Source organism: Lithobates pipiens, unplaced genomic scaffold (assembly GCF_037356315.1).
Source record: "Lithobates pipiens isolate NorthernLeopardFrog02 unplaced genomic scaffold, aLitPip1_a1.2 Scaffold_16, whole genome shotgun sequence".
Taxonomy (NCBI): domain Eukaryota; kingdom Metazoa; phylum Chordata; class Amphibia; order Anura; family Ranidae; genus Lithobates; species Lithobates pipiens.
Genome location: NW_027507748.1, coordinates 406,907,183 through 406,922,004, shown reverse-complemented (window position 1 = coordinate 406,922,004; position 14,822 = coordinate 406,907,183). Strand labels below are relative to the sequence as shown.

The 14,822-nt window shown below is 42.8% G+C and overlaps 1 protein-coding gene across 5 annotated transcripts in view; it reads right to left on the bottom strand.

Annotated features, from left to right (window-relative positions):
• NF1 (neurofibromin 1) overlaps window positions 1–14,822 on the bottom strand; it is a 436,753-nt gene that overhangs the window by 202,961 nt on the left and 218,970 nt on the right. For 3 of the 5 annotated variants that reach the window (XM_077482413.1, XM_077482416.1, XM_077482414.1), the window contains exon 30: window positions 13,118–13,180. The exons of the other annotated variants lie outside the window; for them this stretch is intronic. In XM_077482413.1, coding sequence (XP_077338539.1) covers window positions 13,118–13,180 — 63 coding nt within the window. The remainder of the gene's footprint in view (window positions 1–13,117; window positions 13,181–14,822) is intronic. 5 annotated transcript variants of the gene reach the window in all.

The following is a 14,822-nucleotide window of genomic DNA, read 5'->3' as shown; positions in this document are numbered from 1 at the left end:
ATACACACACAAATGTTTGAACTCAGTATCTCACAAAAGTGAGAACACTACTCACATTTTATTATATCTTTTCATGTGACAACACATGTGATAAGTTACACTTTGCTAACATGTACTTTAACATACTGAAACAGAGCGCGTCTCCAGACCTAAAACCTATTGAGCATTTGTGGGGCATCCTCAAACAGAAGGTGGAGGACGCAAGATCTTTAACATCCACCAGCTCCGTGATGTCATGGTGTAGGCGTGGAAGAGGACTACAGTGGCAACCTGGGAAGCTCTGGTGAACTCCATGCCCAGGAGGGTTAAGTCAGTGCTGGAAAATAATTGTGCACACAGAAAAAATTTACACTTTGGGGTGTACTCACTTTTTGCCAGCGGTTTAGACATTAATGGCTGTGTGTCAAGTTATTTTGAGGGGACAGCAAATTTACACTGTTATACAAGCGCACTACTTTATATTGCAGCAACATGTAATTTCTTCAGTGTTGTCACATAAGATATAATATTTACAAAAAAATGAGGGGTGTACTCACTTTTGTGATATACTGTATATATACTGTGTATATATACACACACATACACACAGATCACCATTACATCAAGCAATAAGCAGGTTGACAGCTTTGAAGGCTGCACCTTTCAAAACAATTCAGCAACTGAAAAAGATATTTTCCATCACAAAATTACAACAGGAAGAAGCAAGATCGGTAGCATAAAAACAAGAATGGTGCATTTCAATGTAATCTTACGTGGTTGTGAACATTACTATCCTCAACTACAAGGGCATCCCAATAAAATAGGACAGCCCACATAGATATTTTTGGAACATGCATAAAGCTAGCAGCAGAATCGAATTGGCTAGACACAATAGGGCCTTGATTGCACTATAAAACAAACAAAAGCCAAGCTTATTACAAAATAGTGTGCATAACCAAAACATTCAATGAATCATAACTGCATATTGTGAAAATGGTCCACGTGAAAAAGTGATAATTACTAAAAGAGAATCTTCAAAGTCAATCAAGAAATCCAGCACCAAGGATAATAGAAACTACTTCTGTAAGAACCACTCTCTCAGGTAATGGGGACACTTTCCAGATCCTATTGACCCACTATCTCTAGAGAGGTCAAACGAGCTATAGTCATAACTAGGGCTGCAACTAACGATTATTTTCATAATCGATTAGTTGGCCAATTATTGTTTTGATTAATCGATTATTCGGTTAATAACCTTTTTAAAAAAAGTGGGTCAAATTGATGTTCATTTTCAACCACAGTGACGGGAAAATTTGGAAATAACAGAAAACTTCTTAGTCAAAGGAATTTTCAGACAGTGTTTGTGGTTTTCGTTCAGAAATGCCATTTATTTTAAAAACAGAATGTTAAAAACAAGTAAAAATTTCAAACAAAATTCTTTCATTCAGCGAATGTATAAAGATTTGTCTGAATATTCTCATCTGAAAATTGATCCGTGTGGCCAGCATAAGGCACGGTACACACACACCTATGCAGTTGGCTTTTGATATGTTTCTGCAGTGCTTTTTGCTGTACGTTTTGATTTTTGTGCATGTGATTTTACTGCAATTTGCATGTTTGCCTTTTTTTTTGGGCAGATTAAAAAACACAAATTGCTGCAAAAACGCATTACCTGCTTTTCTGCAGCTTTTCTATTGAAGTATATTGAACCAAAGAAGCACCATTTTGCGTTTTTCCCTGACCCTTTCAGATGTGAACGTGTTCCATAGGAAACCATGTAAATGAACTGTAGTGCATTTCTGCAAAAAGCACCAATAAATATATAGATGTGAACCAGGTCTAAGACATTTACTAACATAATGGGGTTAAAAAAAACTAAAATTAGCCCTTTATAGTAGAAAAAAAAGCAGATAAACACTACTGTAAGGGGTTCTTTTTTTAATGTAGAACAGTGAGTAATATCTACAGTAGCGATTATTTGCTCTTTTTGTACTATAAAGGGTTCATTTTAGTTTTTTTTCAACCCCATTATGTTACTGGCCGATTAATCGATTATGAAAATAGTAATCGATTAATTTCATAATCGATTAGTTGTTTCAGCCCTAGTCATAACCTTCTACGGGATGTTGTAGATGGAAATGCACTTCTATTGAACTCCGCTTCCACTGCTGATCTCCATACCAGTCATGACGTTTACCAAGAATACAAGTATATAGGGAAACAAAGCGCTTCAATAGTGTAAAATCACTTCGTGCTTATTTAAAATTGCACTTACATGCATTTATAGTAAAACAAGCTTGATAATCTCTTTTCAGTCAAAGTTAGTCCACCCAAGCTTCTGGGGTCAGCGTAAATGCGGCAAAGTCAGCACATAGCACCGCCCTAGCGCTAGAGGGTCAGTGAGTGTCCATATTACCTGAGGTGATGGTTCTCACAGGAGATTATCGTCCTTGGTGCTGGATTTCTTGATGAACTTTGTTTGAAGGTTCTCTTTAATAATTGTCACTGTCATGTGGCCTATTTTCACAATATGCAGTTATGATTCATTGAACGTTTTGGTTATTCACATTATTTTGTAATAAGCTTGGCTTTTTTTTTGCTTTACATTGTAACAACTGTGGTTATATTGCATGGTTAAGTCGCTGCTATATTTGACCTACTTTACATGTTATGAACAGTGGCATGTTTTTTTTTTACTAGTTTTTGGGACTAGATTGCACTAGCTTTTTTTTTTTAAATGCATGCCAAGCCAAAACCTTTTCTTCATCTAAAAATAAAATGTCCATATAATGTAAAAAGAGTACTGCGTATGTGGCAATCCTAATAGAGAACACAATTTATAGTTTTATAGTTTTATTTCCACACAGTAGCCTAAAATGAAAGCTAAAAGAACAGGTTTCTAGTAATCGGACCCTAAAATGTTTTGCCTTGGTAAAGAGGGCTTATTTCCATAGAGCCCCTTTTACATAGATACATTTTTCCTCTGCAAGAAAAAAAAGTTTCCCTTTAAATCCTTGGGGACTTTTCACACGACTGCGCTACAGGTGTGGTGCATTTTGAAAAGTTCTGCATTCTGCATCTTTGGTGCGGTGTTGAAAACCGCACCAAAAATGCAGCTTCCTATTGAAATTGCGGAAAAAACACACCACGATTTACGTTTTTGAGTCACATGTAAATTTTTCACCGGTGCAGGCAACTCAAAAGCCCACCAGAAATGCACAGGAAACACATAGGAAACACCGGAAAATCGTGGTAAAGATGCATATGCATTTTTACCACAATTTTGCTACAGAGCAGTATGAAAAAGCCCTTATTGCGATTGTTGAAAAAAAAAAATGAATATTCCTTGTCAAAGCGTACAAACAATGAACTGATGGGTGTAAAAAAAACTTACACCATTGAGTAAAAACAGACAATTATTGGTGAGGACATGCTTGCTAAAAATCTTAATACTTCTATCCTTAGACCTTCATTTTGCAAATACGCTAAAAAGAAAGTTACTCAAAACTACGAAAGGCAAACCGCAACATTTGATTTTACACTTTCACAAATACACATAAGGCAAACAGTAACTGACCTTGTACAAAATTACACTTATCCTTGTTACCCCTAGCATACTCAGCTCAGAAGAACGCTTCCAAATATCCGTGGCAATATTCAGATTTTATGTTTACCTGTAAAATCCTTTTCTCTGAGTACATCCATCAGAGGACACAGAGAAAGGGTATGTAAAGGCAGAACATGTTTTACCTTAATGGATTCCCTGCATTAAAGGTAAAATATGCCCCAGAGGGGACATACGACAATGCTTCTCTCACCACCCCCCCCCCCAATTTTCCAGATGTCCCAATGGGAACCTCTTGAGTTCAACAATCCCACAACTGGATCCTAGGGGCTGTGGACAGGCCGAAGCACAACACCACATACTGGCAGTGGCGATCATCCACTGCAAAAACAGACATTATTGGTGAGGTCAGAAAATTGAGCTGTGAAGGTAATACTCCTTGTTAAACTGATAACAGGAAGTCCCTCTGATCAAGTGAAGCAATCACTGTTCGGGAACACTCCATCCTGAATTTTTAGGAACTTTAGACCCTTGAGGTCTGGGATATGGCTGGACGCCTTCATTTGGCTTGGGAACTGACGTTTACTCTACGGTACAGATGCAATGACCCCTCAGGACAGTAGTCTTTCATGAGGCTGCAAAGAAAACTTTTTTTTCCCCGGATCTAAACTCTTCAGCAAATAAATTTAGATGTGGAAAAGCAGAGACATTCTGGTTTGTATTCTCTGAAAGCCACACTGGGGGGACCCTGCAATCTGAGATCTTCCAAGTGGCCACAAAAGCCTTTAGGAGTCCCTCCCCAATAGAGTGGAAGCGTCCCTTAACTGGGAAGAGGATTTGTCACCAGGACTAGAGGGTTTGGGGTTTCAGTTCTTTTTCTAAACTAGTGGAGCTTTTATTAAGAGCAGAGACTGGTTGCTTATGAAAGGAACTCCTCTTGGACCCTTAAAGTACAACATTTTCTTTTTAGGTTTGAAGAGAGTGGAGAGGGATTAGAACTCCTGCCAGTTTTTATTGCCATCTGTGCCTCTATCTGTCCTGTTTAACATTATCATTAATAATTAAAGAAAAAGAAAATCCTAAATTCCAGGTTGTCCCCAGAAAATAAAGAGGGACAATCTTTCAATGGGGAAGTTATGGTGACCTGGGGGACCCCAAGGTATTTCTTTAATTTACAGGAATTTCTTCTCACTTTGTTGGGCTATGGGACAGGAAGTTAAGGGAAATATTCACAATGGGATACAGATGACAAATTTTTTTTACAGGGGTAATAACTGTCTCTTGCTCTATCCAGACTGAAAAAAAAAAAAAAAAAAAAATAGGATTTGTGTACTCACTCTGAAGTTCATTGAGGGGCACAGCATCTTCATCTTGACCTTAGTGTTATATCGCCACTTTAGGAGAGGACTAGGCAGAAAGTGTTAAAAAAAAGCAACACTTACACAGTACCGCCCAGGGGGGCGGTCCTACTGGCTATAACCCCTCACACTGCTTCCAGCAGCTCAGTTCATCAAAAGCAGTACAAAGAGGAGGGGTGGGTGCTGTGTCCGTCAATGAACTTCAGAGAAAAGGATTTTAAGGTGAGTACAAAAATCATATTTTCTCTTTCGTTCATTGACAGACACAGCATTGTCATCTTGACCTTAGGGACGACCCCAAGCAGTGTCAAAGAAACGAGGGGTATGAAAAGCAAGAATATAAGTCCACCCATAACAACCAGAGCTCAACAGAGGAGTTGCAACCTTAAACAGCCTCCTGCAAAACCTTGCAGCCGAAGCAAGCATCTGAATATGCCCTCACATCAACCTTGTAAAATTTTGTGAAAGTGTGTACGGACAACCAGGTCGCTGCCTTACACACCTGGAAAACAGACGCTTGATGTCAGAAAGCCCAAGAGGCACCTATTGCCCTGGTAGAATGTACCGTGACAGGAAAGGGAGGCGCCTGCCCCCTTATGGCATACGCCTGAACCACAATCTGTCTGATTCACCAAGAAATGGTGGCCGATGAGACCGCCAGTCCCTTCTTCGGACCAGCCACCGATGCAAACAGTGAGTCTGACCTCCGAAAAGGAGCTGTAGCAGACAGATACACCCGCAGAGCCTGGACCACGTCCAAGGAATGCAAAGCCACCTCTTTGGGGTATGACGGCTGAGGACATGAGGACAGAAGCACAATGTCCTCATTTAGATGAAAGGCCGAAACATTCTTTGGCCGAAACGAAGGCTAGTATACTTTGCGACTTTAGGTCCTCTCGCATTGACAGTCGTCAATGAACATCTGCCAAGGAACATCCGTTACCATTCATACCAATATGTGGGCGTACCACGGACACCGAGGCCAATCTGGGGCAATCAAAATTACCGGAATCCCCTCAGCCTCCATTCTGTGAAGCAGACGTGGTAGAAGCTTGAGTGGGGGGAAAAGCCTAAATCAGCCGATAATGCCCCCATGGAGCCAACGTGTCTGCTGCGTCCGCCCAGGGATACTTTGACCTAGCCACAAACCTCTGTACCTTCCGAACTAGAGAAGCCAGGAGATCCCCATCTGGCATGCCCCACCTTAGGCAAAGGAGCCGAAATACATCCGGATGTAGCGACCATTCCCAATGGTCCAGCATCTGACTACTTAGGTAGTCCGCTTGACAGTTTTCTAAGCCCAGAATATACACTGCCGACAGCACGCGCCGCTCTGCCCACCACAGGATGTGAGCGAACCCCAGTGCTGCAGCCGAGCTCGTTGTTCCTCCTTGATGGTTGACATGCGCCACTGCCGTGCCGTTGTCTGACTAGATTCTAACCGGACACCCCCGGCAGCCTCCGACCAGGTTGAGAGGCACCGCCTGATCGCCTGAAGTTCCAGCACGTTGATTGCCAGGCGGGATTCTTCCTAGGTCCAGCAACCCTGGGCTGACTGTACGCCCCAAACTCCCCCCCAACCAGTCAGGCTGGCGACCGTTGTGATCACCGTCCAATGAAGAGGAAGGAACAACTTCCTGGACCGAAGGGCTGGCGACCTCAGCCACCAGAGCAGGGAATCCCTGACTAGCTGGCTCACCCGAATTTGACAATCCAGGACAACAGCGATTTGTCCCATTTGGACAGGATCTCCTCTTGCAAGACGAGTGTGGAATTGAGCATACGGTACCGCCTCGAAAGTGGCTACCATGAGACCCAGGACTCGCAGCCAAAAATGCAGCGATGACCACCACACCAAAAACTTCACCAGCTTGAAGAGTGTGCAGCTTGTCCAAAGGGAGGAAGACTCTTGCCTCTGAGGAGTCCAGAAGCAGGCCTAGGTACTCCAGGCACCAGCACAGACTTCTGTAGGTTCAGTACCCAACCAAACTCTAAGAGTTTGCATCGTGATGGTCACATCTTCCCTTAATTCTGAGGCAGAAGCTGCTCTCAGACTGAGGTCGTCTAGGTAACCCACGATTTCGATCCCTCGCTGCCTTAGCAAAGACAAAAAATTGGGGCTAGCACCTTGGTGAAGACCCTCAGTACCAACGCCAGGCCAAAAGGGAGAGCTACAAATTGGTAGTGCTGGTCTCCGACCGCAAATCGCAGAAACCTCTGATGCTTGATGCATATGGGGGACATGCAAGTATTACGTCCTTGATGTCCAGGGATGCCAGAAAATCCCCCTGATGGAGTGCGACTACTGAGCGAACTGATTCCATCCTGAACCTTTGTACTTTGACATCTCTGTACCTGCTGATACAGAGGCTCTAGAGAGCAAGGGGGCCGTGTCTAAGGCTGCATCACAGACATACTTCAGGCCCTGCACCAACTGGTCCCACCAGCTCCACGCAGACCAGGGAAGCCTGTTGCTTCTCCAACTCACGGTGCAACAATTTTGCCCATTCAGTAAGCATCTGTGACACCAGGGCCATGGCCAACATTGGCTGCAATGCTGATCCCACCACCGTAAACATGGAGAGGGCAACCGCCTCGGCTCTTTTTTTCAGCAGGGTCCTTGAAAGCAGGCGTCCCTTCCACAGGAATCGTTGTTACCTTATTTAACCTGGAAAATGGGGGGGGGGGGGGGGGGGTGTCAACAATCGGAGATGTCCATTTCTTCAGGAAATGCTCCTCAAAGGGGTAACGTAGCGCCATGTGTTTTGGGACTGAAAAGGTCCACTGTGGGTTTTCCCCACTCCTTGTAAATAAACTTATCAAAATAAGTTGGGTAAGGAAACACCTTAGCCATGTGGGCTGGCTTGTGGGACCCGAAAGGGATCGACGCCCGGTCATAACCGCTGTAATAAGTGCTCCTACAAGCGCCTTCTCCTGCACTGACCCAGACATGGAGTCATCCTCACTGTACGAACGGTCCTAGGCCGCATCCTCTGACACGTCAGAAGAGGGGCCGCCTGTCACAGCGAGACCCGAGTCTGAATAAGAGCTTTCCCCAGAATATGGTGGGGGAGGAGGGTTTTTTTTACCCCCCCCCCCCCTTGCGCCCGCACACCGTTTTCACCCTGGCAAGAAAGGCCTTCAGGACGGCCGACAGAGCGTCCATAGGCACCGCAGGTGCAGAAGAACCAGTTGAAATAAAAGGGATGTCTGGGGAAGACGCGCCAGCTTCCAACGCCATGCTGACCCACACTCGTCTGTCACCACTTAGGGACCTAAGGCAAGTCACACAATATGTCCACCCCCCCCCCCCCCCGAGGACTCACCACCATGACCCAGGTTCTGCGCTGTGCTGCTGTCCGCTCTCTCCTGTGTCATCCATGAGGTGTCTGAGTGAAACCACGCTGTTCTAAAAGTAAATGCGCACCCAGCGCTAGAGGAAAAACTACCTGAGGCTACTTGAAAATGGCCGCTGGCTGCCTCAGCAAAAACGCCTGAGGGTGCAGAGAAAATTGCAGCCGAACTTCCAGAAAATGGCTGAAGGGCAAAAAACTGTCTGTGGCTAAAAAAAAATGGCTGAGACCCCAGGAAAATGGCTATGGAGCGTGCAGCGGCCTCCCCACATGTCAAACAGTACAAACACACCATCGTGGCCCAGAAACAGGGAAGAGGACGAGCAAACCCCCAACACCCTGTGCAGCCCCCTGCCAGGAATCAGAGTCCTCGCCCCGGCCAGGTATGTGCACTGCACCCCCATGTGCCCAGTCACACAGCGGCCCATAGCATGGGGAGGGGAGAAGGAACATGGAGAGAAGGGAGAGGGAGAGGGAGAGACGACCCCCTAGTCGGCCTCCAAGGGAATGCCCAGCTGCTCCATTCTGCTGAGACAGGTGGAACCATACTTCCCCCTCCTGCATGGACTGCTGGATGCATTCCACAGACAGAACCATCATCCGAGCAGTACGGGGTGGCTTTCAGCCACGGCAAACTGACACAGACAGCAGCAGCCCGGTCATGTGTGTGCCCCAGAGCATATAGCTCACCGGCCGCCCCTAGATCAGAGATGGCATGTAGTGGCCGACACAGCGCATAGCAAATGCCTGCTCATGCGCGATGGCCAGGCTAGGAAAACTACCAGGATTTATATTATCCAGCCTGTCACCCAGCCCAGCTGATTGTAGATCACAGGAATCAAAAAGCAGAAAAAAGGAAAAAATTCCCAGGACCAATGGTCCCACCGGGAGGCAGGTCCTTCTACACTAGGCAGAAAAAAAACAGCTGCTGGATGCAGTGTGAGGGGTTATAGCCAGTAGGAACGTCCCCTGAGTGGTATTGTGCAAGTGTTACTGTTTTAACACTTTCTGCCTAGTCCTCTCCTAAAGGGGCGATATAATCCTAAGGTCAAAACGAAGATGCTGTGTCCGTCAATGAACGAAAGAGAAAAGTTTGGCCTATAGTTCTACTTTAAGGAATTACTGGCTTGCGATCTGTAATATTTGGCTTCAAAACATCTACAAATAAGCTCAAGGCTCTCAAAAACGGGGAAAAAAAAACCCCAGGAAAAATCTTACAGTACATGCCAAATACTTCAGGATCAGATTCTCTGCAAACGAGCATCAGTTTTTCCCAGACCTTAAAAGAGAAGCAAACATTTATACTCACCTAGGTGAATAAAGTATGGACCCTATATGCTGCATCTGTTCCCTGCAGCTTTCAAGACCTGAGAACTGAGTAATCAAAGACCAACGATTTCTCAATTCACAGTCTGTAGTGAGCATAGAGCCAATGACTCACAGTCTCTCTTCTCTGCCCCTCCAGCGCTCACTGGAGCGCCAGGCTGTGCAGGGGGCAGGAGCAGTTAGCTCAGTCTCCCAACAGCTTGCTGAGAGGGTCAACCAGCTGCCGATCCATTCAACAACCAGATGGATCCAAATTGTAAAGTCTGAGTCAATCCAAAGCCTGGACAAAAAAAAAAAGCCTGTCGGCTGAAAACGGGTCACGAACTGCACTCCTGTGATCCCTAGAAGTATAGCCAAAATAGCTTTGGATATACTTCTCCTTCAAGTGATTGGCACATTCCTACAGCAGCCTCCACAAGCTGCAGATATGTTCCCGCTGGAGAAGAGTACACCTTAAAAAAGGGCTTCCAACCTCTAATCTGTGGTGTTTTTAAAGGCTGGGAAATTATTCACAAGGACTGTCAAGATTTTATTGAAATAGGAAAGCCAGGTAACCAGCCAAAAAAAGCCCATTCTCTGCAGAATTCTTACTCCGTGGGGTACTGGTGAGCAAACAATCTTGGTGGCGAAAAAATCTTCTCTAGAAGAGTCTAACCAACATACATCACTTCCTGCAAGTGAGGGGGCACAGGAAAGATACTAGCACGAGACTTAGCTGAGCATGTAGGGGTTATGCATGGACTGGGTTAACTGCCTTTTCCTAGCCAGTGTTCACTCACCTGAAGGTGCCAGCATAAACCATGTAATAATTAAAGTGTTACAAAACCCATAACAGTACAATCAGTCTGTATATACAGTATAGCATGCTTGTTATACTCACTGTGGAACCTAAGGGGTTAATCCTCTGCACTGCGTAAAAAGATTGTTTGATCGTGTCCTCTGATCCTCCCCTTCTTCCACTGTCCCCAAGCCATCTCCTGATAGAACAGAGCATTGGGGGCAAGCTGCACATGCTCAGACTGGTGTGTATTGCTAGAGTTTTTTTTTTTAATTTGGGAAGAGTGCATGTGATCAGCACAGGGCCAATCAGTACTATACAGACAGAGGGTCAGGGGTCCTGCAGCCTCATCAGAATCAGGGGAGAATTAAAACTCCTCCTACAAGCTTTACCAGAAACTGATATATATATATATACTGCTGATGAGAAAGGGTATTTAGCAGTTTAGAATTACTAAAACAATTGCATTTCCATGTTCTGTGCACTGTGGGAGACCAGATAAAGTGAATGCAAGGTCCTGGGCTTAGTACCAATTTCTGTGTGCTGGGATAGAGGATTAAGAAATTGTCCGTGTAAGAATTCTCCTTATTACTCATGGGGCCACTATAAAATTCTAATAACTGGGAAATGCAAAGCCTGGCTCTATTTATTCCTCAAACAATATAGGTGCAAAAAAAAACAAAAAAAAACACTGAATAAAAAGAGCTGTTAACTTTAATTCACTTTTATAAAAAAAATTTCAGCTATGGCTTCATGATTGTATTTAATTGTATAGCAAGGCTAAACAATAGAACAAAAAAAAAAAAAAAAAAAAAAATGGGCATTTTAACTATGCAATAAATGCTAATTTTTCCTAGGTCAGTCTTTTTAGAATGAGATCCTGTAATTACAGAAAAAGCCTGTTAATCTGCCATAAACGTCCTCAGCTCTTAAAGGAGTATAGCCAAAGCTTTTTGGCTAGAGTTCTATGGATCACAGGAGTGTGGTTCGTTCTGCACTCCTGTGACCTCTATTTAGCCAAAAACAGGCTAAAGTCAGCCAGTCCAGGCTCTGGATTGAGCCTGACTTTACAATTGTAATCATCCTAGATGCCTAAACTGGCAACTTGCTCTGTCGCTCAGCATGCCACAGAGGCTGAGCCAGCCCCTCCCACCCTCTCCACAGACCAGTGCTCCAGTGAGCGCTGGAGGGGCAGAGCAGGGAACATGTGACCGACAGTCACCACTCTCTGGGCAGGCAGCTGTGTTTGATCCCAGAGTTCTTGTGGTAGAGCCGATGGGGACAGCTGGGATTGGTCCTGCAGAAGTCTAGGCGTGTAATTTTTTTTCTGCATTTCCGAATTTCTCTATTAAAAAGAACAGCTCTTAAAGTGCCAGGTAAATAGTAGTCAAGATTTATGAGGCGTGTGGTTAGTATATTATTTGTAGATTCGCTAATGCTGGTTGGTATAGCAATCGCTATATTTCCAACACTGCAACAGGAGAGCTACAGCTCTCATACATAGAAGCCATACAGTCTGTCCCTCTTCTCCCTTTGTTTCTTCAGAGAATACCGTGTATTATGCAAACCATTCACAAAACACAAAGTGTGAAGGATAAATGACAGTACAGGATATGAGCCGCAGTCCACCTGTGGAAGCTATACTATCCAGCATTACTGAAACCACAAATGGCAGCGATTCTTAAGGTGGCATACAGTTCATGGACTTAAATAGTTAGCCTGCACATTTTAGTTTTTTTCTTTTTTTTTTTCTTCTTTAGTTCATTGAATCCTGAGGCTTGACAACACACAGCAGTTTTGTGGCCTGAGAGGAGACAGTCCTGTCCAGTGTCTTTTTCTGTACTATACCACTCTCACTCACAGGTCTCTACATCACAAAGGCCAAACCAAAACAAAAAAAAAAAATAATGCAGCTTACCTATCCCTAGATGTGGTTGCAGCAATAGATTTCATTAAGGCTTTTATTTTCATCTGGTAAATTTGACAGTAACACTTCCTGTCTTAGTGTGGCTATACTTGCTCCTACACCATCAATGAAGGAGCAATGTAGCCAACCCTGGATCTGACAAGATCAAATTTTTGTCGCCACTTAATCAAAAATAAAACAGATAACATGCTTTTAAAAAAGGTATAAATTAACAGATCAAAGGAGAGTAAAAGGAAAATTTAATTGACTGGGTTTACATAAATGTTAAGCTACCAAAACAGAAATGACTGTAATTATAAAAGGAATAATTAACATAACACAGTACTCACCTTACCTTATGCTGTACAATTGGGGCTAGCAAAGGTCTAAAGCTGAGCCAATGGAAAATTGAAAACAATTTATATGGCACATCATTTTCATTTACAGTTTGTAGAAGAAAGATCCCTTTTCAGAAAAGAATGAGCTATGCACCCCAAGCATCTAGAAAGCAGCAGATGAGCACACCCTAAGGTGTAGAAAAAAGTATACGAACAACCCCTGCATTACATATCGTCAACAATATTCAAGCTGTAAAGCTAAAGCCATATTCCTTTTCCATTGTATCAGTCACACAGAGGAGGAGCAAAACAAAAGAATTTCAGTGTGTTAATTGAAATGAAAGCTTTCTGAGCCAGAATTAGTAGAATGATTTTGACAGTGAAGGACTGGAGTGAAGATGCTTTAACAAATAAAACATAATGAAAACTGTTAAACTTTATTTTTGGTTCCAGAGGTCAAATTTTTTGTTGTGTTGGGGAAGAAAATGGCTAAGAGAAAGTTCTACAAACTTACTGATTTTTTGTTTTCCTTTTTTTCTTTTACTGTAGCTTTATTCAGTAGGGAATGGCATGTTGCCTACAGGACAGAGATGAGCACAAACAAGTCACAACACCAACTACACAAAGCAAAATAAATAAAAAAAAATTAAATAAAAGCAAAAACACAATGTGGTCTCTCACAATGTTTTACGAAGCAGAATGTAACACACAGTAATGAAAAAAAAATCATGTTTGATTGATTTTCAAAAATTACAGAGGATGCTATTACACAATTGCAATCAATTCTACTATTTCTGGAAATGCTCTTTTTTTCATGTCAATAAACAAACCAAATTCAGATGTTTTACCTTGAAATAGACCAATTTAACCTACAACCATAGTCTGAGTAATGTAAATAATCGTACACTCAAAATTGTGGCATTATGTTCCAGCAACATCCCATAAGAATTATAACAGGTGGAAAAAATAGCCAAATTGCAACATAAAGAGCCCTGCCAATAGAAATGTTACCACATCGCTGGATTCCAGAGAACATCTACAATAAAGTGGTGCAATTATTTTCAAGGAAGCAAATTACAAACTGTCAAAGTTAAAGTTAAACTTTTGCTGGTGCTGCCTAAAAATGTAGAAAGATAGGTATAATGCTCAAGCTGAAATTGCAAATAAAAATAATCAAATATTTAAACATCTCAAGCTCATCCTTTATTTGCAGCCCACTATCATGTATTACAGATGTAGTTTTACAGTAAATCCTGGGTTTTGTGGGAATTTCTTTGTTTCTCTGTTTACAGAGTGCAATAATAGAAACTGAAATTTACACACAACAACCCATCTTTGTTTGAAACAGCAGATGAATAAAGTGTGTGAAAGCAGTCTTAAACCCAGGAAATGAAGCATGAACAAAGCATATCCTGCTATAGTGTATTTTCCTTGATCCAAAGCACCTAGTGTGATTTCGGTCTGCTCTGTCATTCCTTTTCAATCTGCACAAGTCACTTTTGAGAGTCTATGCCCACACACACACACACCAGGTGATTAATAGCATACGCTGTGTGTCTTTCCCTATTAGACAGTGCAAAATGTCCTTTCTCTCCACTCAGATTACACTCTGTTCCCTGCTCTATGCTATGCAGGTATTGACATCAGATCCTTGATCCCTGCGCCTCTGGAAGCTCAGAAATGCAGTGTATAATGTGTGCTTTAGATGGCTGCAGATAAACAAGTACTACTATTTCAGGAGGATTTGTTTCATCTCAGTATATCATCTGACGCTAGTCACTTCACTGGGTATATTTATGGGTTTATAACCACATTAAAAGCAGCATATTTAAAAAAATAAAAATAAATAAGGTTCCTGCCAGCACTTATTTCTCCTGAAGCACCAATCAGCTTTGCCACTCAAACCAATTTTACATAATCATGCAACCCCCCCCCCAAGTTTTTTGTAAAAATCACTGCCAGTGTCTTTTATGAAATGGAGAAGCGCTGCGCATATACACAGTCTAACATCAAACTTATTCAAGAATTATAAGAACTTGTGTGGATCAGCAAAGAATAATTTACACTGCATAAAGCTTGCATTTGAGCCCCTTTGACAGCCGCTTCTGACCTAAGCTACAATAACTTGCTGCTGCACGCTCAATAACCTGTGTTCAGTTTTCAATGTTCTTGACCACAAGAAAAATGTCAGTAAATAGGCACTACCAGCACCACAGCTG